Source organism: Pezoporus wallicus, unplaced genomic scaffold (genome assembly GCF_028554395.1).
Source record: "Pezoporus wallicus isolate ANWC-B61680 ecotype Strahan unplaced genomic scaffold, APGP_CSIRO_Pwel_v1 contig_8042, whole genome shotgun sequence".
NCBI lineage: Eukaryota > Metazoa > Chordata > Aves > Psittaciformes > Psittacidae > Pezoporus > Pezoporus wallicus.
Genome location: NW_026639380.1, coordinates 434,769 through 455,545, shown reverse-complemented (window position 1 = coordinate 455,545; position 20,777 = coordinate 434,769). Strand labels below are relative to the sequence as shown.

Here is a 20,777-nt window from a genome sequence, read left to right as displayed (position 1 = left end):
GTAACTCTATAAATTCAGAGATCCTTGATGCAATCTTAATTATAAAGTTCCAATAGGGAACAGATGTTTACACAAATTAAGACCAAAGGACACAGATTAGCTCCTAGTAGCAGATTTAACTGCACAGCCTGCAAAACTACAAAACTTTGGCATGCCTCCTACAATCAACAGCAAAACAAGATATGTCCTTTGACAATAAGGATACCTTTACTTACAAAATAGGAAGCCATTGCTCCAGAATACGGATTGGTTTGCAGGTCAGTTAGCATACCTGTAGCCACATTAAACACAGATACCTGTTAGCATCTATTGTTGCTTAAAAATTTAGAAAACTTGATACACTCTAAGGAAGTTACAGTCTCCTTTGCACATATATTAGAAAGATTTTAGTATTACTTCATTATGCTGCAATCAGATTACATTTTAGATGTCAGGCACTGTCACACTCCCTATTAGAAATGGCATGGGGAAACATCAGAGAACATACCAAGAGTATTAGCAAGTGACAGTGAAGCACACAGAAGGTGGTTCCCTTCAATCTCCTTCCAAACTGTTGTAGCAATCCAAAATCATGGCGGCTCGCAGGACTACAGGAGGTGGTACAAGAAGGAAAAAGAAGCATCATCTTAGCAAATGAATTAATAAGCTTTTCAGAGTACTTAAGAGCACTCTTTGTATGTAAATAAATTCTATAGGCAGTACTCAATTCCTTACCTTCATTTTGATCTATTGCTAGTGAATGCTACTGTACACTCCTTTTCTGTATGAAATTATTCTCTTTTCCTTTTAAAATGAAATCCCTCACCACCTGTTGCCTGCGCATGAAACCAAACCAGAAGATGCACTCTGGGATTGTACCTAATGGGAGTTTGGTGTATAGGGCATAACAAGATCTAGTCTGCACAAAACCTCTGACACACCATGCCGTGAAGGTTCTTCAGCACCACATCATTCTACAGATTTCCTCCTTCTGGGTTGCATCACTTCCCAAGGTAGACATAGCCCTACATATGCACAGCTGGTGAGGTGACTTGGAAGTAAAGGGGTATAAAGACTAGATAGTTCTCTCTGTAAAGACGACAATTATATTTGCCCCAGCAATAGCACAGATTTACCCAGATGTAAAGAACATTAAATATGCCATAATGTTTGCAATTCTCAGTCAAATCTTTTCAAACACCAATGCTTATGAGTGAATGGGCTGGCAGAAAACACTTGAAACAGATCTTTTTTTTCCATATAAAAATTAGTGGATTTTTTAACAGGCAATCTAATTGGTCAAATGCAGTTTAATAGCAGCCATCAGCAGAGGTGATCTCTGCTGTAGTATGGCTTTGTACATCTGTACAGACAAGCTATATGAAGATGCAGGCACTGAGAACCAAGGCGACTAGCTGAAAGCGGCTTGGATTTAAGTTCAGAAAAGCACCTCCTTGTAGTCCAGCATGGAGGAAATCTCTGTGATATTCAGCTTCACCAGTGGAGAATTACAGTGCAAACTAAGCATATTTCTTAATAGACTTCCTGGGTTTGAATTTTTCCCAGGAAAAAGGAATGAAGAATAAATATTTTTCCTTCTGCAGAAGGTATTTATGTTCCTCCAATTAGCTTCCAAAGGGAATCCCAGCTTTACTTTGAAACCAAATAAGGATGGAACAAAAAGCACAAAGGTATAAAACTCTTGTCTTGCAGCTCACCACAGAAAACCTGGAGTACTGGAAAACCTGAACACATTTTAGCATTTAAAACTTCTGGTTTATATTTCTGGCTAGAGTATTCAAATAATGAACCATGTTGCTAAAAAATTACTAGTTTTCTGGTTTAGAAACAGCTTTCTGTCCTTTGTGAAATCTGCATATTTTAATGTTTGGTATTTTTAGACACAGAAACATGCATATTTATGCAGATTTAAACTATGCTAAAAATAAGGTCACATGAAGGCTTCATAAAGGAACAAGATGCGCAGAAGCCACAGGGAATGTAGAAAAGTGCAATAAACTGGTCTCTTAGTTTGCACCACCCCTACCCAGCTCATTTGCCAGATGATCAGAATCTCAGTGTTAGAACAATCAGAAAAACTATAGCAATCAGTAATATCCCTCAAACACCTTAATGTTGTTATAACTCCAGTGGTAACAACCCTTAACAGGTCAGCAGCTGCTGTCATTACATCCAGGTAATACCATGTCAGAAATAACAGGATATATAGTTAGTACATGCTGACAAGGCACCAGTAAATACAATTAGGCACAGTGACATCCAGCTTCATTTCCTCCCTTTGATCCCACTCCTACACAGGTTTAACTTAATGTAAGCAAAGTCTTGTTGAAATCAGTGGATACTCCTAATGGATACAGTTAAGCATTTAAACAATCCTCTTCAACCCTAAATGTTTATCAGCTTTTTGTGTTTATACTGTATGCTAAATGATTGCCAATAAAGACAGCTTTACTATGTGAACATATTTGTTATTTCTGCCATAGCTATACAGCTTCTCAGCAAATATATGGAAATAATTTTACAGATCGGTTGTTGGAATGGTTACATTTGGCTCCATTTTGTCCATTGGCTGACATCAACTGAAGTCAGCTTTATTGCTGCCCCCTTTTCTTTTTCAGGCTTCTCCTGGTTTGTCACAAGCCATAGAGTCACAGGATCATAGAATCAGCTAGGTTGAAAAAGAACTTTAAGACCATCGAGTCCAACAGTTCCCCAGCACTGCCAAGTCTGCCGCTAAACCATGTCACTGAGGGCGTCGTCTACACGGTTTGTGAACACTCCTAGGGACAGTGACGATCTAGTTCCAACTCCCATGAGCAGGGACACCTTCCAGTAGACCAGGTTGCTCAAAGCCCCATTCAACCTGTCCAACCATGGGTTTTCATATGAGGGATTTCTTTTAAATCTGAAGGTAACCAAACCTGGCATGAGACGCTTAGGGAAGCTGTGGAATTCTCCAAAGAGATACTCCAAATGCACATGAACAAAACTCTGAGCGACTTGCTCTAAACTGGCCCTGCTCTGGGGCTAGACTGGTTGATTTTTAGAGGGCTCTTCTATCCTACAAGCCATGGTGCTGCAGCTGGGATCTAGCCTACACACACTGCTGTAGCTTTCCTTTTCCTCATAGGAGTACCGCACTTCCCTGACAGTACCATCTCATTCCAGATACGGAAAAATCCTACGGTGAGCATCAGCTGTTGCGCACACCCCTACACCAGCAGCCTGAGATGTTGCCTTGCCGGAGTCAGCACAAAACCTCTTCACAGGCACTGCGGCATCCAAACCACCCGCTCGCCGGCGCTACGGGGCTCCACACCCTCGCCTGGCCCAGGGCTGCACTGTGAGGCAGCCGCCCGGACTCGCGAGCCCGCCCTTAGCACCCGCCGCACCCGCAGCACCCACACACCACGGGCCCCCTCCGGCATGGCAGCGCGTTCTCAGCAGCGCTCCCGCCGGCGGGACCAGGCGAGCGGCTCTGCGCCGGGCCTGGGAGGGAACTTCCCGTTTCGCTTCCGGGTTAGCGGAGCGCGCAGGGCACGTGGGGTCCGGCGTGGAGTGGTGCAGCGCGGAGCCAGGTCGGTGTTGAGGACCGGGATCGGGATCGGGATCGGGATCGGGACAGGGACCGGGACCGGGACCGGGATCGGGACCGGGACCGGGATCGGGATCGGGATCGGGATCGGGATCGGGTGCGCTGTCACCGCCGGCCGCTGTCTCGCGTCTTCCCGGCTTGGCTGGGCCCTGACCATCCCCGCCTGTGCGCGCCCCTCGGGGGGCAGCTGGCAGCGGGGCCCGCAGCGGGAGCTGGGGGGAGGCGGCGTGTGTCCGTGCAGCTGCGTTACCGGCGGGCCTGGTCCGCTTCCCTTTCGTTAGGTTTGTTTGGAGGCTGCTTTCCCGGGCACACGGAGCATGACGTCCCTCGCGGAGCAGCTGAAGCGGCTGGCGCTTCCCCAGAATGATCCCAGCCTCCTAAACCGCAGCGAAGTAGCATCGCTGCTGTTCAGTAGCAAGGAAGCCGCTGCCATTGACAGGGACACGTTCTTTGCAATTGGTGAGTTGGGCTGTCCGGATGCCGTGACTTTGAAAATCATCTACCCAAAAAAGATAAATGGGAGGGCCAAACCCGTATTCAAAAGAAGCTGGAAGGGTGATTCGGAAACTACAGGGTAGTCAGCATCACTCCGGTCCTCGGGGAAATAATGGAGTGGGTCCTATTGGAGCACATTTCTGGGCATGTGAAGAGTCGGGGACCCCAAAGTGGGTGAGAGCTGGAGAATTTGCCCTATAATGGGAGGTTGGTGGGAAGAACATCTCTGGTCTCAGTCTGGAGAAGTGGAGAAGGGAAGGCTTTGAGGGCTCTAGGAGCAGCCTGGGGATACCTGTGTGGAGAGTTCAAGTGGATCAGGTGGTCCAAAGAAGGGTATGGCTGGAGGATAGGGTGTAAGTTGAAACAAGAGACGTTCAAACTGGATATAAAAGAAGCATCTTATCTCTGAGGACAGTCAAGCAGTTGAACAGGTTGTTCGGGGAGGTTGTGCTCTCTATCCTTTTGAAAACTGCAAATGAGTAATGCCTTGAGGAACTTGGTGTGATGTCAGGGCTAACCCTGCTTTAAGTGGGACCTTGGACTGGAGATCTTCCATGGTCCCTTCCAACCATAATTCTCTGATTTCATGATAACATGCTGAGATGCCCTGCTTTTTGGTAACTTTATGGCCACAAGTAATGTAAAGTGGCAGAAGAGATTTAAAAATTTCAAACCCATTGTGCTTATCTCTTTTTATTTTTTATATAGAACTTTACCTAGGAATGGGATGCTTCTTGAATAAGAAAACTGTTCTCTAAAACCATGAAGATTGATACCGTAAATCAGTTTTACCTAACAAGATTGTAGATATGTATGTCTTTGATGCAACACAGAGCATTTTGGGGTTTCTTAAATAGTTACTATAGAACTGCTGCATATAATAATTTTTAAACCCCACGTTTCAGTCAGCTGCCTGGTTTCTTTCTTTCAGCTGAATTTGCCTCCTTTGGGATTAGCCATTAATATTTACAGGGCTGTGTCTGGTTCAGTTTGAGGATGGAGGTTTTATGGTTTCTGATCCAATATTTAGCCTCTAATTCAGTTTGACCACCCCAGTGTTTAAAAAAAAAGAATAAAATCTGTATGTTGGCTGGAAGTTTCATATGCTCCATCTTGCATCTGTTGCTTCCCATCCTTCCGCTGTGGATCTCGGAGGAGAGTCTGGCTCCCTCTTCTAGAAAACCTACACTATATCCCATTAAGTAGTTAGCAGGAAGATTTCGTTTTGATTCTGTCTTCTCCAGGCTGAACAAACTCAGTTCCTTCTTTTCCTTCTGTGTTATTTTCCATTCCCCTTGCCATATTCGCGTTCCTCTGCTGGACTCACTCCTATATGGTAATGTTTTTCTCCTACTGACGAGCTCAGAATTGTACGTAGTACTTACTCTTGCAAATGGAGAGCACAGTTCACCTTTCTCAGCCTGCTGCCTACCTGTGAGAGTTCTTTGTCAGCTAAATACTTTAAGCGTAGCAAACATCTTGTTGTTAGACCTGTTTACTATTTGGTTTAGCGTTCTTAGTGACTGTAATGTATACCAGTATAGCAAAGAAGTTGGACATATCAGTGAGGAGATAAGTGGGTAGGACTAGGAAAGAGAACTGTTGCACTTAAAGCATTCTTCTGGTTTTTTTTTCCACAGGATGCACTGGCTTAGAAGAACTGATTGGAATTGATCCTTCATTTGAAGTGTTCCAGTCCAGTTTGTTTAGTTCCACGTCCAAAGGCCTGGAACGCAGTGTTCAGTCTAAGGCAGTAAATCAGCAGCTCAATAAGAATATTTCATTGTTTCTGATTCACCTGTCCCCTTATTTTATGCTTAAACCAGCCCAGAAGTGCCTTGAATGGCTGATTCACAGGTAATCCACTGAATATCCTACATGTCAACAGATAATGCTACTAGAAATGTCAGGTTGTTTTCCCTAATTAGAATAATTTCAAATAATGTTACTTTAGTTTTTTGGAGGAAAAAAAAAACCACCACAAAAACAACAAACCAAAACCGAGGTTAAAATCTTAAAATGTACAGGCTTAGTCTTTATGGGGCCAGATGGTCTTGTTTTCCAATTAGATGTTTTATTTTGATAAATCTCTGTGAAAATTTTGATTTGTCAGGATATTCTGTATAAAAGCAATTATTTCTGTGCTTAGTTTTCACCAAATTTGCCCAGCTCTAGCCGTGTTACAGAGGACTTAGAGAGGCATTTACATAATACACTTTTAGCAATGGGCTGTGTAAGATGGCTAATTTTCAGTATTAACTGTGAACCATGGCTAGCATGCCCCTATATTATAACATGGGCTAAGTATTCTTGTTTCAGGGTTATGGAGAAAGGTGTGAAGAAAAAACAAACCGATTATTTTGTGAGTGGTGTTGTATTTATTTATATACATTTTCCTGTCCAGATGCAGAAAATGTAATATGTCATGGGAGAGTGGGTGATTTTGTCGATACAGCCTGTTAATCACAACTTTTTTCCAATATATGTATTATACTGAAATTCATGCTAGATTATTGTAATGTTTGGTTTAATATTGAAATCTATGCAGAAGAAAATACGGCAATCTGAAGTTCTGTAGGAGTCTAAAATGAGTGAGGAAAAAATTGCTAGCAGTGTTTCTCTCCTGTAGCACATGCAGGCTAGGGGCCACCTTGGGATTCTGGACTGTAGGTGGACCATATGTCTGAGTCACTGTGGAAGTGATCTCTCATCTTGCTAAAAAACCAAGTGTGTATATATGTATACATACACAAGGCGGATGTAATGTTTTGTTTGGGGTTTTTTTTCTCCCTTAGATTTCACATCCATCTCTACAATCAAGACAGTTTGATTGGTTGTGTTCTGCCATATCACGAGACTAATCTATTTGTGAGAGTTATTCAGCTTTTAAATATAACAAGCCCAACTCATAAATGGCATTGGATGGATCCAATAAGGGTAAAGTATTGAACAGATGCAAGCTAGGATAAACATGAGTGACTTTATTAATAATAACTCTCTTACTGGGTTTATGAACAGGTCCACCTGTTCATGTGGTTAGTTGTAGAACTGTATGGAAAGATTTAATTGCAGGGTTGGAGCCTGGATGCCCACCTGTTGTTTCTCCTATCTTTGTTCAAATATAAAGTTACTTATAAAAAGCTTTGACTGTAATTACTCTTTGCTTGGGCAAACTTAAAGTGTGCTTTTAGGGTGCAAGTATTTGCTACTACTAGGAAGATATGTCAGTTACTAGAATTCATGTTTATTTGAATATAGATTACATGTAATGCTCTCAGTTGTCTGTCTGAATGTAGGTACAAAAAATTCCAGAGGGGTGTGCGGGTTTCCATTGCTTGTTTCTGTTTAAGTGATGTTAACTTATCAGTAGGATTAATTTAGAGATTATATTAATTTTTGCTTCGGGTGCTTCACTTTACCTTGGAGTGTTCTGATTTTACTTTCTTCACCATGTAAAGAAACCCGGAGTCCCGCTGGCAAGGGGTACTGTCATTACACACTGCTACAAAGACCTGGATTTCATGGATTTCATCTGCAGGCTGGTGGCAAAATCTGTGAAGGTTGTTCATTTATTCTGGCAGATTATTTGTTTGTTATCACTTGATTTTCCCCATCTTTGTATAATGTTACGCTATTTACTGATAGTTTGAATTACAGATCAAACAGTATAAGGAGTAATTTATTAGTAAATAATATGAAAATATCTTTTATTATTTATACAGACAGTCTATCAGAAATTCTTGTAAGGAATGAGACATGACAAAACAATTTGGCAATACTGTATTATTTAACGATACTGTATCACTTCAAAGTACTTCATTGTCTTAATTTCTATAATAAAGTAATTTCTGCTATTAGTTTGTAACTGATTGGAATTTGGGTATCTTTTTTGAGGGTTGTCATAGGTGTTTCAAATGTACATATTCAAATATTAATGAGAACTTCAGAATGTTAGGAGGTGAGTAAATTTATCTGTTTTTTTTTTCAGTTAATGCCAAATAGAGAACTAGTTTTATAGTGTCAGAAGGGTAAGATGTGTGACAGCTCAAATTATTTAGAGAGCTAGAATATGTTACTTCTACCTCATCTACAGGAAGGAGCAGTAACCTCTGGTGGGGGTTACTGCTAGGATAAGATGGTGACTTCAGTGGTGCCAGCAGGAGCTGGTAGATCTTACATGCTGGAGTTCTGAGGTTTTGCTGGTTTGTGAGGAAGCTGTATGTGTGTTTTCTTTTTTCCTGATGTGTGAACAACTGATTTCTCTGTGGTCCAGGTCTTTTCAGAGTGTCCTGGCAACTCAGCTCAATTGAGAGTTCTGCTTGTGTTTTATGCCTCCACCATTGTATCAGCTCTTGGTGCCGCAGAGAAGATAACAAACACTATAGTCTCTATGCTGCTTCCTTACATTCAAAAGGTACCTGAAGCTTTGTTTTGCTTCCTGTGTGAAGTGTACTGTGTTCTGCAGACATGCATCTGCAGCTAACATTTGAGAGGGACTTTCCAAGTAAAATTTATCATATCACTTGGCCTGCTTTGAAACATCAGGCAGGTAAAGGTCCATGGATAGTGTTTTTTCACACCTCAGATGAAGACTTAAGAACTGTATGCATGAGGACTGGAACTGTGAGAAATGGATACACAGTTTGAATTAGCCTTGTTTCAGAGGCTTGTGCTAAATGATGAGGAAATGGAGTCAGGGTGGACAGCCCCTGTTAATATCCTATTTCCTCTAGGATTGTTACTTTGTTAATGAATAGAGCAGCAGTTAGCGGATATATCTTCTGTATCTGTGCACCCTGCATGACAGTTTTCTCTTCTTGAAAGTTACTTTATAGATCCTTTAGAAGTTAACCCATAGAGAAGGTAGTGTGATTCCATGGATGTCATAATGACACTTATTTTTATGTTAATGTATTACGGTTATTTTTTAGTAGTTCTGTGTGTGTGTGTGTGTGTGTGTGTGTGTGTGTTAAAAATTCACCTTTGTCTCTTTTCCTAGGGCTTGAAATCATCTATACAGGATTACAGAGCTGCAACATACATGATAATCTGTCAGATGACAGTAAAAGTGACCGTGGAGCCTTCCTTGGTGAATTCCTTGATGTTACAAATAAGCAAAACATTATCTAAAGTGCCCTCACTGGTCAGGGATGGGCTGGCGTGCTTGAACCTGCTTCTGCAAACTCAGAAGAGAGACAAACTTGGGAAAAAGTAAGTCTACATGAATTGAGTTTTCCCACTTTTTAAAAGCTCAGACTCCACTTGTATAATTTGAAGGGTTTTATCCTCATTAATGGGATACTTTTCTGTCAGAAATTTTGGTAGTTGACATTTCAAAGGGCTTGGAAGTTCCTTGAGCTTGCTTTGAAAATTTGTATGTTGGGTACAGCTTCAGGAGTCTCAGTGGGGTGAGTGTCGTCTTTTGGTCCATCTTCAGCCACTTCCCTCAGTAAAGGATTGCTGTCAATGTGTAAAACTGAGCTGTGCCAGTAGGTTTACTGGAAAGTGGGAATCCTGGAAGAGAAGACAGCATGATAATGGTGGTGCAAATCAGAGGTTATTTGAATAGCTTGGAAAAAAATAGTCCGTTCCTTCAGTGGAAGGGCTTTGATTTCATATAGTTTGACACGTGAAGTGTACATGTTTCTATACCAGCACTTCTTTGGTTCCACAAGTCAGGTATTCTGGAAGTACATGTATTATCTCATTCCCATCGATCTGTCTTCACTGCCCAGGTACAGTTAGCTAGTGCTGTTGACGTGAACATGTTGAACATGGTGGTGGAACTCCTGCAGGATACAGGGAATTTGCAGAGATGTTAGTGTGGGTATTCCAGTAGAATAAATCTGAGGAAAGTACAGTGATTACCTTCCAGATACTCGAACACAGTCATAGTAAAGGAAAATAAGTTAAAAGCTAAGGTGTGGGGAACTAAGGGGAGGCATATTTGATGCATTGTGCAGCACCCAGCCAGTTGGCATAAAAGGAGACAAGATGAGAGAAATTTATTAGCAGGAAGGCAAATTACTTCTACTCTTTCTGTGGATCTCTTGTCATTGAGCTATTATTTCTCCACCCTTCCTTTTGCTGCCACTGGGTAATAGATATGCTCCTTGAAATATGGGGATATCTCTTCATGCAATCTATACAAGCACTTTCTCTAGTACTACCAACTTTGCAAAAACATGGGTACGTTACTGTGCTGTCGCAGCAGCTGTGCTCAACATGACTGCAGCAGCCTGTTTTCTTCTTGGTTATTAAAGGTGCCAATGAACCTCTGGCAATAAGGAAGTGGAACCCTTTGAGTCTTTTCAGCATTGTTTACAATGAGGCTGTTGCCCTTATTGCTGAAAATTGAATCCTTATGAACTCTGCGTGGTTTGGAAGTGTTGGTAACCAGGAGAATACATACTTGTTTCTTTTGTTCCATTATGCAGGCCATTTCATTATCTGTGCAAAACCCCAGAACTTGTAACGCTTTTGCAAGGCCTTTCAACAGACTACGATATTTCTCCTCTTCTGCATTACCTGTTGCCTCACCTTGTTAGCACTGTCATGAAAGGTGATACAGGTAAGTTATCATGCAGTATTACAATTTTGTTGACAGATGGCTATGGTGAATGTTGTAGCTGTCCAGTTTTAGTTGCTTCCGCTATTAAAATTGCACCAATACCTTTGAAGGCCTGATTGAGCTTTTGTGTGTTGGTTTTTGTTTTTCCAAGCTCTACAGTGGAGGCTATTTAGGCATTGTTACATTTACATTGATTTGATTTAGGTGTGATTTGCAGTATTTCAGCGGTAGCTCAATTTTGATATATGAATTCTGACTCTTAGAGATGTATCGCAGTACTGCAAAACCATTTTCGAGTAGAGTACACAGTAGCTTGTGTCTACACTATTAAGTCTGTTTTTACTCTGGGGTTGTAACTGCCAAATTGTTATGGGGAAAACTTTTGTTGAAGAGGTCCAGATTCACGCCAGGGAATGCTGTGGGGAATTGCTGTCACTGGTTGTGGCAGCAGGTCTAGAACATTCTAAAGCATTCTTGAATTTATTGGTAGCAATACAGCCTTTGTCATTTTAATGAAATTGGGATAAAGCATTGCTAGCAGCTCACAGAGAGTTAATGGTAGTAATCCACAAACATTGTGATCTTCAAGTTGTGTGCTTGGTTCACCAGATCATGATGCCTGTACAAGCTATTAGCTTTAATGAGGATGAGGGGATTATTCTGGAACTGTTGTTCATGTTTTATGATTATGTGTTGTCCTCAGAGGAGCAAGAAGAATCTGAGGAGACAGAGATTTATGTCAGACATCTTGAAGCTCTTCTTCAGAGTATACCACTGGAAAAGGATTTAGATAATCTATTGGCTTCGTGAGTTAACTTTATTTTTCTTCTGCAGTACTACAGCAATTTCTGGTTTAATAACTAATTCCAGACAATGGCATTAGCATTATATGGGCATGTTTTTCTGTGTTAACTGCAAACCTGGATTTTCGAAACAAAAACATTCCGTAATCCAGAAGACCCATGATTTTAGTGCTGGTTGGGAGTACCTGTGGGACAAAGTGAAACTTCAGATCAGCAGCAAATCTGTACTTGCAATGAGTAATGTGTATTAATCCTAACCTGTTTAGCAATGTGCTTTATAACATTAATGAAAACTGTTCTATCAAAAACATGGCTTTTTCTTTCATTTGTAATTTTAGCAAGTTTCTTGAAGAGTTTATCTCCTGTGGTACAGAGACTGAATCTAATCCCACCAAAATGGCTGCACTCAATCAAAAGGTGCTTCCTCTTATCAGACTTCTTGAGAGAAAGTAAGTTCCATATTGCTATGACAGATTCTCAGTCTGTAGAGTGGTGATGTCAGCTATCATCTCGGCTTATTTGCTATAGTAAGCACAATATTCTTGCCCAAGTAAATACAGTAAAAATAACTGACTCCTAATCTTTGCCTCCAAACTTTATTTTACTGCTCTGTCCTTGCATGTTTTACTATCACTGTAATATGTGGACACAGACTTACTGGCTTTGTACAGCTGTTTGCTGTGTAGCATTACCTTTTGTGCTCATTATTTATCCTAGCAGTCTACATAGTGTTCATCTGTGTTAAGACATAATGATTGATTGCCTTTGCAAAGCTACTTAAAGCAGCTGGTTCAGATGAGTGTATGCATTCAGATGAGTTCAGGTGTGTGTATGCATTCAGATGAGTGTGTGTGCATTCAGCTTCCTTGTATTTCCCTTTCTCTAATAACTACACATTCTTCTGTAATACTCTGTGGAAAACATTGGGGTTTTGTTTGTTGGCAGGTATCCTAAAGCATTAGAATCTGTGTTGGAGAAACATCTGGAAGGTTGCACAGATGAAGCTGACCAAAATCTTTTTCACCAATTTATTTCTCTTTCATTAAGCTGTGGCAAATACAAGGTAGGTAGAAGCTCAGTCCATGATCCTAGCTCTTATCTGGTCATGCCGTCAGAAGGCTGATATTGGCGAAGTTCTGGTCTTTTTTCCTCTTTCAAAACAGTCTTTACCATTCCCATCAAAAACCCCACCACAGAAAAATAACAACAGAACACCCCACCAAAAAAACCCACAACTTACTTAAATGTGGTGTTGTGAGAGGGCTTTGACCGAAACTGTGGTACAATCAAAAGCTGTCAGATCTTTTAAGTTTTGTTTATCATGAACAGCCATGTGAGCTTCTTGTCATGGTTAAAATCTGTACACTTCCACCTGCCCCAGTTGCTATCGACAGTTTTTTTCCTTAGGAACATGGCCACTACATATACTGTTGTGGTCGATAGTGACAACATGGTGGTGCCCAGCGAGGCCTCATCTCATTTAAAGATTTTGTCAGTGTCAGAGGTGTCTGCTTTGCGAAAGTTGACAACTTTATTGCTGTTGAGAGGAGGTGATATGGTCCTGTTTGTTGCATTGATTTTATGGATGTTCACAGTCAGTAACATTGATGAATACAGTGACTACAGAGTTCTTCTGTGGCATTTCTGAAGAGCAATTGAAACTCAGCCTAACGCAGAATAACCACAAATACAACAGATATGGGTATGTCCAAGGAATTTATTATTAAGAGATGGTTAGTGTTATGGCTGTTGTTTGCAATTATTGAAAGACTGAAAGCACTTGGGAAAAGATGATAAACTATGTAAAAAAGTGCTTCATGTATTTTTTATACTGATCTAACAAAGGCACAGATTCTGTGACTGCATAGCAAGTGGATTAACAGAAGAACAAGGCATGCAGAGCAAAGGCTCATATGACTCTCTTCTAGCCTTTAAGGTTCCTGAGATAAGTGCATGCAATTGGACTGGCAGGGATAACTTTTTAATGGTTTCTATCTGTGCTCTGTCACACTGACAGTGTCACCAGAGCTTTCTCAGAATCCTTAGATAAGTGTAGTGCTTTCCTGGGACAAAAAGGTGCCTGTGGCTTACTGTACTTTTGAAGCTATATTCCAAAAACTGTCTGTCAAAGTGAAGAAGAACAAATTTGAAACAGTTACACAATATCATTGTTCCGTAATTGACACTTTCTGGGTCTGAATTATGCAGGTTTTCTTCTGATACAAAAAATGCTAAAGAAATTACTGCTGTTATGCTTTTATGTACTTAAAGTATTTTTAACATGCAGTGTGTCACTCTGAAATCTGTATTTCAGTTTCTGGAAGACTCTGATACCTCCCTTCTGCTTAGTTTGAATCATCCTCAGCCAGCTGTGCGGGTCCTGGCTCTTCAGCATTTGAAAGATATTATTGAGACATCAAAGGTTTGTGTCCTGAGTCTATCACTTACAGAACTGACTTAACATACAATGTCTTCAAAAAGCTGTTTTGTGCCAGACACAACAGTTGAAGATTGGTGGTACATTAAACTATGCGTGTGTCATCCTCACTGTTTTTCATAGTGTTTTCAGTAGGGTTCTGTCACCATTTTCCCATATTCTGGAGTCTGGATGCTGCTTTTGTTTGTTAAGAGATGCTTGTATTCTAAGATCTAAGTTAACATTTATGTGTGGCTTTCTTTTGTTGTTGAAAGTCTGCCTGTGAGTTTTAATTTAGATGATGTTACCACTTTTCTTGTGCAAAGATTCGGGTATTTCATTAAAAGCCTGTAAATTGTGCTGCCAAAAATGATGTTTTTTTTTTGTTTGGCTCTTCATTTTCCTTCATTTTTTCAGGAAGGCTTTGATCGGTCTTTCATAGAAGAAGCAATTCTTGATCGCCTCAAGGATGACGACAAAGATGTTGTAATGTCTGCTCTCAGTTCTTTGGAGGTGTGTAGCTTTTGATATGTCAGATGAGATTTTAGCTCTTCTTGAATATATGTATCTGAAATATATTCATTGTAGTTGCCCTTATTCTACTCACGTCCTTGGTGTATGGCTTTCGTCCTTTAACAGGATGAAGCAGCACAAATTTAGGAGGCTTGTGTTTACTACCTCACAATTCCACCTCAAATTTCTGCTTGCTGATATTTCCCAAAGTGTTTGCAGTTAACCTGGTTGTGTTGATGTTTTTTATTCTTTGATTATTATTTGAAGTGTCCTTCCTGCTCATCCTATACATTTTTCTACAAAAGACTAAGCCATGTTATCTGCCTTTTGGATGGAAAATGATGCAGTGACAAGTCATTGCACTAGTGAGAAGTGCTCAGTTGAGTTTTTCCATGTGAGAGTCATTTGGTCAGTTGATAGTGACACACAAAGTCCTAAACACCAGCTCAGGTTTACTGGATGGGACTCTGGTATGCATTGTGCTGATTGTTTCCAGCTAGAGTAACTGTCTGTCTATTGCTTCTGCTAGTAGTAGTGCAGAATATTATTAGCAGTAGTATTATCGGTCTTTTGTGTTCATTCATTCTCAATCACTAAAAAATAGGAATAGAAGCATATGAGTGTTTCTTTAAACTTTCATATCTTTTGTTAATGTGCTTTATATTTTTGTCATACTAATGCTATGTAAAGTAAAAGCAATTCTTAAAGTGGTTTGCTTATTGTTTGTCAATTTTACCAGACATAGAATCATAGATTAGTTAGGATTGGGAAGGACCTTTCTGCTTGCAATAAGTTCTGTGGACTTTAGCATATCTCTCAATATGCTTCTGTTTACCCTGGTAATATTTTTATTACATGATTATCACTAGGAATGCAATTAGTGATGTAGATCCCTGTTTCCACTTGATAGAGCAGATGCATTTTCCATTATGATATGTACTTTATTACATTTTCATTTCTTTTTCCTGATTACTTTTCAGATTTTCAGGAAACAAGTCGATCCGGAAGTAGTAGTTTTAAGTATTCTGAACATCTTCCAGAAGGCTGATGTTTCAAAGGATGGAAAGTGGTATGTTTGTGCATTTTCAGTCTACATTCTTTCTGTATAAACCACATTTTAAAAACTAACTCCAAAGAATACTTTAAAAAATTATTTTTACTTCAGATACTTTTTATTACAAGAAAAATATTCAATTATTTGCCTCCTCTTTCCCATGAATTCCTTGTTTGTTCTCACTGCTATTTGGATTCAGAAAATTCCCATGGAAAATGGAGAACAAGCCAAGGGAATGCTGGTGGTATGATCGAGCAATGGGCTTTCAGTGTGACTTGTTCTTTTTTAGGTGCAGTGTTCTGGAGCAAGCAATAAAAATTTTGGTCACAGAGGAGGTTTTGAGAGAGAAAAAGGAACTCCTGGATGAAGCAGTAATGAGGTTGTTACCTTTTATGGTAATCACTGATGCAGATTCAGAATCTTCACATTGGAAAATGGCTGTTTGCCTGTCAGAGTCTGATCTCTGCTCCCTACACCCTTTACTGAAAGGCTGGCAAGAAGGTAAAGCATTGATTGTAACTAATCTGGGAAATGAAAACTTGTGACAGTTTAGAACATCATCCTTACTGAACCTGAGCACATGGTGAGGGAGACTGGCTGGCTGTCATTAACAAGTTATCGTGCTGTGAGTGTGCATGAAGTTCTTTTAAAAACTCTTTGAGAAATTGTCTAGTGTGTTTCTGAGTGCTTCTGAATACTGAGACATCAGTTTTAATGTGACTTGCATACCTAGATTGTCTGATTATTATTTTTTCTTGGAATAGCTCTTGAAGAGGCAATTAAAACCAGTAAGACTGCAGAGTTAATTGCAGTGACCAACAAGAAAATGATTCTGCTGTTTGCTGAAAACATGGCTTCAGAGGACCCTTCTTTACTATTGCAAATGGTAGGTGTACCGTGGTACCCTAACCTTCAGAGATCCCACTTTCCAGGTGGACACTGGAGTAGAACAAACATGATATCTAAGAACTTTGTATGTGCTCTTCTTAGCATTAGTGTGCTGTCATCAAGCTGCTAGGCAGATATGTATACATTGCGTAACAAACTCTAATACAATCTAGATAAAACAGATTTCTACCTTCATAAAAGGAAAAGAAGAAGCAAAGCTATTACCTTTTTTGGACAAATGATTTGTGTAACTAAATTCCAGGAATCTAGTTTACTGAATAAAAATTCCAGAGATCAAACAAGTATACCTGCAGTTAGTTCATAGAAAAAGATGTTTGTGCATTACTAGATTCCAGAGAGTACCATTACAGCAGCCAGTAACTTGTTACTGATGATAGAAAGTAACAGGGTTTTTATTGGACAAGGAAATGGAAAAGGTGTAAGGTCATAGTTAAGTGACTTACATACTTTTTATTGTTGTTTTTCCTCCCCTCTCTTTCTAAGGTTGATAATCTGATACTCGTTGCTGAATCGGAATCTGACAGTGTGAGACAGAAAGTAACTACCCATATAATTGGTTCAGTGCTTGTTCAGTGCTGCTGCAATACACAGATGAAGGAGAGTTATTTTTCAGTGGCTATCAGAGTCTTCCGTTTCTTGGATAAAAAAATAAGAAGTCTCAGAGCTTGTGACTCTGAAGAGGTAAGATGTAAACATTGTGGAGAGGCCATGTTCTTTGTGATGGAGAAATCTGGTTTTACTGGAGAAAAAGAAGCTCAGAAGCCTTGAGAAGGACTGGAAATCTCACCTTCATTTCTTTTCAGAGCAAAACCACACACTTGGCAGCAGTACTAGAAGCTGCCATTAAAAATCACTCTTCTATTTTACCACTCTGGTGAGTCTGCATTGAAAAATTAAATTCCAGAGCTTTAAGCCAGCATCCCACCAACTAATTCAATGCTTCAGTGCTTTGAGCTTGGCACAAAGTATGGGGCTTTTCCATCAGCTACCCCATAACATCATGTGCTCTCTTTGTTAGGCTTAGGAATATCAGGGGTTTACTCACTGAGTAAATGTTTTGCTGGCTTGTTCAGTAGGATTGTAAGTTAAATATTGCTGAATTTTAATGCTCAGTTTCTGTCTTCCATGGCATGAAATTGTGACAGTATGAACTAAAATGAATTTTCATTCACAGGAAATTCCCCTAAACTGGTCTGTTGAAACAACAGAGGAAACTTTAGTGCCTAAGGACTTGTTAACTGCCTATATAGATAAGCTCAATAGCGATCAGACTGCTCATGCAGAAGAGTCAGCCATGTTCCTGTTCTTATTGAAAACCTTCATTAATGGCCTAAAATCTCCTCTCTCCTTTTCAGAAGGTAAGTGTTAAGGATTTAACTGTCTTTTATATCAATGAACTGAAGAAGGAAGGTGAATTATTTTGTCTTCAGAAGTTGTTGGAAACAAGCAAGACTTGCTTCCTCAACCTTATTCCTTTACTGTTACTGGGATCTGTAAAGATTACTTACTTATGAACATGAAATCAGCCAAGTGTATTGTCTTCTTTTAACTAGAGATGTGTGTTTTGTTTTAGTTTCTGAAGGTGTTCATATGCATCCACTATGTCTTACTTATACCCTGTGTTTTTTAGAGGAAACTTGGTGGAATCCCGAAGCTTTGAATCAAGATGGCCAAGGTTACCTGCACCTCCTTTTGGGGCTATTTGACCTGCTTGTCTGTGGTGCAAGTGAGGGAAGCAACGCTGTCCAGTACAGAGCACTGATGAACCTCTTACTCAGGGTATTACTTTTGCATTTTTTGCTTGAATTATTATTCATCAACTATTACTGCAGTTACATAATTTCAAGGAAAACTGAGGAAAATGGAGAACTGATCATGCAGCGCTGCTTGTGGCATGCTAGATGTGGGCAGATGAAAGTCTAAGCTTCAGCTGGTTAGTTAAGCCTGATTACAAGTAATAATAGAAAACTAAAATTTAAAAAATCAAGGCAAACCCAGACAAGCCAATAAATGTCCCAGTTGAGGCAGAAGTGGAAACATCACACTGATTTGCAGGACAAGGTCAAGAGCTTGAAGTCTGAGCTGAAAGTTTTGGTCCAAGCTGGGAGCAAACCAAACAGTTGCTCTGTAAAATTTGTTAGTTTTGACATTAAAATATTAAAAGAAAACTTTTACAAGACTTTACATGTTTCCTTGTAACATCATTCCACATTTTCTCACATCAAGCAATGCACTTTTGTGAAGAGAATAAAGGATTTTGGCAGTTTGGGGTTTAGATGACAGAGAGTAAAAGCTGTTCATTCTGAGGCAAAGAAAAGCAAGTAATTGACAGAAAGCTGTTGTTACTAGAATGTGATCTGTTTCAGCAAGAACAAACAAGCACAAACAGTGAAAGGACGTAATAGCAATGATTTAGTGAGAAAACATGTTTCTGGTGTTAATTCATGTATATAACTTTGTCTAATTATCAGGCACTCCAAGATCTAGTGAAGTTGTACTGACACTGAGCTGTTAAGGAGATTGATTCAGTGCCTGGCTAGTTACAGGCAGCGATGAGTGAAAAACTGAAATGAATCTTCTTGGAGCATCTATTACTACGGGGGGCGGGGAGGGGAGAAGGCGCTCTGACCTGTGTCTGTGATGTCAGTGATACGTTTGTGATTCAGAGTTTGTTAGTTTTTTGTCCAGAGCCCGGCCAGGGTAAATTCTAAGAATGAAGTTTGGTGTGAATATTCAGCGCAGAACGCTGTGCTGCCCAGCCCTTCCGAGACACTGCTTTATAGACTTCTGAAAAATCACGTTGTATGACTGACTGAAAAATTTGGGGATTACTTGGAGAACTTTTAATATTAAGCTTACTGCTGCACAAAACAGCAAGTAGAAGTTATTTATTTTGCATATAACAATTGTGCAGTTGACACACTATAAAAATATTCATGTGGATGTGTTTTCAGTCTGTTATGACTGAAAAAAAAACCCCACTGTATTTACATACCTACAGACTACATATTATCTGTAAATAAGCCAGTTGTTAAGAAGAATTTGGACCTGTGGATATGCAAGTACTGTTTACCCAAATGCATCAACTCAGTAACTTTTTCTTCCCAAAAGACACTGTTTCTGACTCTCTAATTCTCTCTCTGTGTATTCCTTGAATTTGGATGGCTTATCAGATGTTGCCAGTAGCATTTTGCCAAATAAATTAGTTAATAAACAAGTGGTTTTTATCTTTTTTTGTTAAATTTAAGGTGCATCTAAAAGATTCAGAGGTTCTCTTCAAGTTCCTTTCAATTTTATGGACTTACAGTTATAACCTTTCAAATCAGCTGAACTATGAAGTCAATGCGATGCTACAGACTCAAGCTCTATATATTGGCTATGCACTACTTGAATCACAGACACACCAAAAAAAGAAACAACTGCTATTGCCATCATCTCCAGGTAAAGTAAAACAGTTTATATCTCTCACCTTAAGACTAAATCACAGTATCTCTTAATTTTATGCTACTTTAATATATTTTATACCACAAAGGGTATCTGTGGTTATTTATGTTCAGCTGTACTAGGCGGAGACAGCTCTTGCTGATTCACTACAGCAGTTACCAGCCTAAGCTTGAAAGCAGGTGAAGTCACTTCTTTTTTTTCATTCTTAAAAGCTTTAAAGAAACACATTTATGCTGAAAAAGTCAGCTACAGCACCTTACTTTCTGTGCAGTATAGGATGTGGCAGGCAGCAGCAATGTATGAACTGTCTGAGCTTAAACACAAATATAAGGATCGTGATGAAGTTCAGGGCCATGATCTGTGAGTCATGTTGGTTTTGTGTGATGTAGTGGTTTATAGTGAAAAGGGATGACTTTAATTCCAGAGTAATGTTGACGCCTCTAGAAGGACAGATATGTTGAATTCTGACCACTCACTTTATTCTGTTTTCTCCTCCTCCTTCTTTCCCTCACTCTTTTCGCAGTGGTGATATCTTTGCTAATTAACTTGGGTAGTCCTGTGAGTGAAGTACGAAGGGCTGCTCTCAACTGCCTCCATTCCTTGAGAGGGATAAAGGAGTCTCTATTTCATCCTGTTCTTCAGCATTTGGAGGAAAAGACAGAAGAAATCATATCTGACCCTAAATACATAGCACAGGTATCTTCATTACTGAAGTGTCCATTAATACAAGTTCTGTCTGCTGCTGTGAGCTGCTATCTTTTCTAAAAGAAATCAAGTTAACTGGGAAAGTTCATTGTAGAATATAGTAGCCTAATTATTTTAAGGCTATAAAAACATTTAAGTGATTTATTACAGAGAATTGAGAATATCAGTCAAATAAGAGGTATTAACTTGTGGTTTATTTATAGATGAAGAACTCTGTATCTAGATTGCATTATTACAAATGCATTCAATAGATGTTTAAGGCATATTTATTC

General features: G+C 39.7%; 1 protein-coding gene across 1 annotated transcript in view; it reads left to right on the top strand.

Annotated features, from left to right (window-relative positions):
• The first annotated feature begins 3,768 nt into the window (after positions 1-3,768).
• Positions 3,769-20,777, top strand: part of HEATR1 (HEAT repeat containing 1) — a 35,269-nt gene continuing 18,260 nt past the window's right edge. The window contains exons 1-20 of the mRNA XM_057414560.1: positions 3,769-4,054; positions 5,731-5,947; positions 6,886-7,027; positions 7,549-7,650; positions 8,364-8,504; positions 9,090-9,301; positions 10,528-10,661; positions 11,365-11,467; positions 11,803-11,913; positions 12,410-12,527; positions 13,779-13,886; positions 14,298-14,393; positions 15,374-15,462; positions 15,737-15,948; positions 16,212-16,333; positions 16,840-17,037; positions 17,531-17,714; positions 17,987-18,135; positions 19,605-19,797; positions 20,324-20,496. Of these exons, the coding sequence (XP_057270543.1) occupies positions 3,913-4,054; positions 5,731-5,947; positions 6,886-7,027; positions 7,549-7,650; positions 8,364-8,504; positions 9,090-9,301; positions 10,528-10,661; positions 11,365-11,467; positions 11,803-11,913; positions 12,410-12,527; positions 13,779-13,886; positions 14,298-14,393; positions 15,374-15,462; positions 15,737-15,948; positions 16,212-16,333; positions 16,840-17,037; positions 17,531-17,714; positions 17,987-18,135; positions 19,605-19,797; positions 20,324-20,496 (2,946 nt within the window). The 5' untranslated portion in view covers positions 3,769-3,912. The remainder of the gene's footprint in view (positions 4,055-5,730; positions 5,948-6,885; positions 7,028-7,548; positions 7,651-8,363; positions 8,505-9,089; positions 9,302-10,527; positions 10,662-11,364; positions 11,468-11,802; positions 11,914-12,409; positions 12,528-13,778; positions 13,887-14,297; positions 14,394-15,373; positions 15,463-15,736; positions 15,949-16,211; positions 16,334-16,839; positions 17,038-17,530; positions 17,715-17,986; positions 18,136-19,604; positions 19,798-20,323; positions 20,497-20,777) is intronic.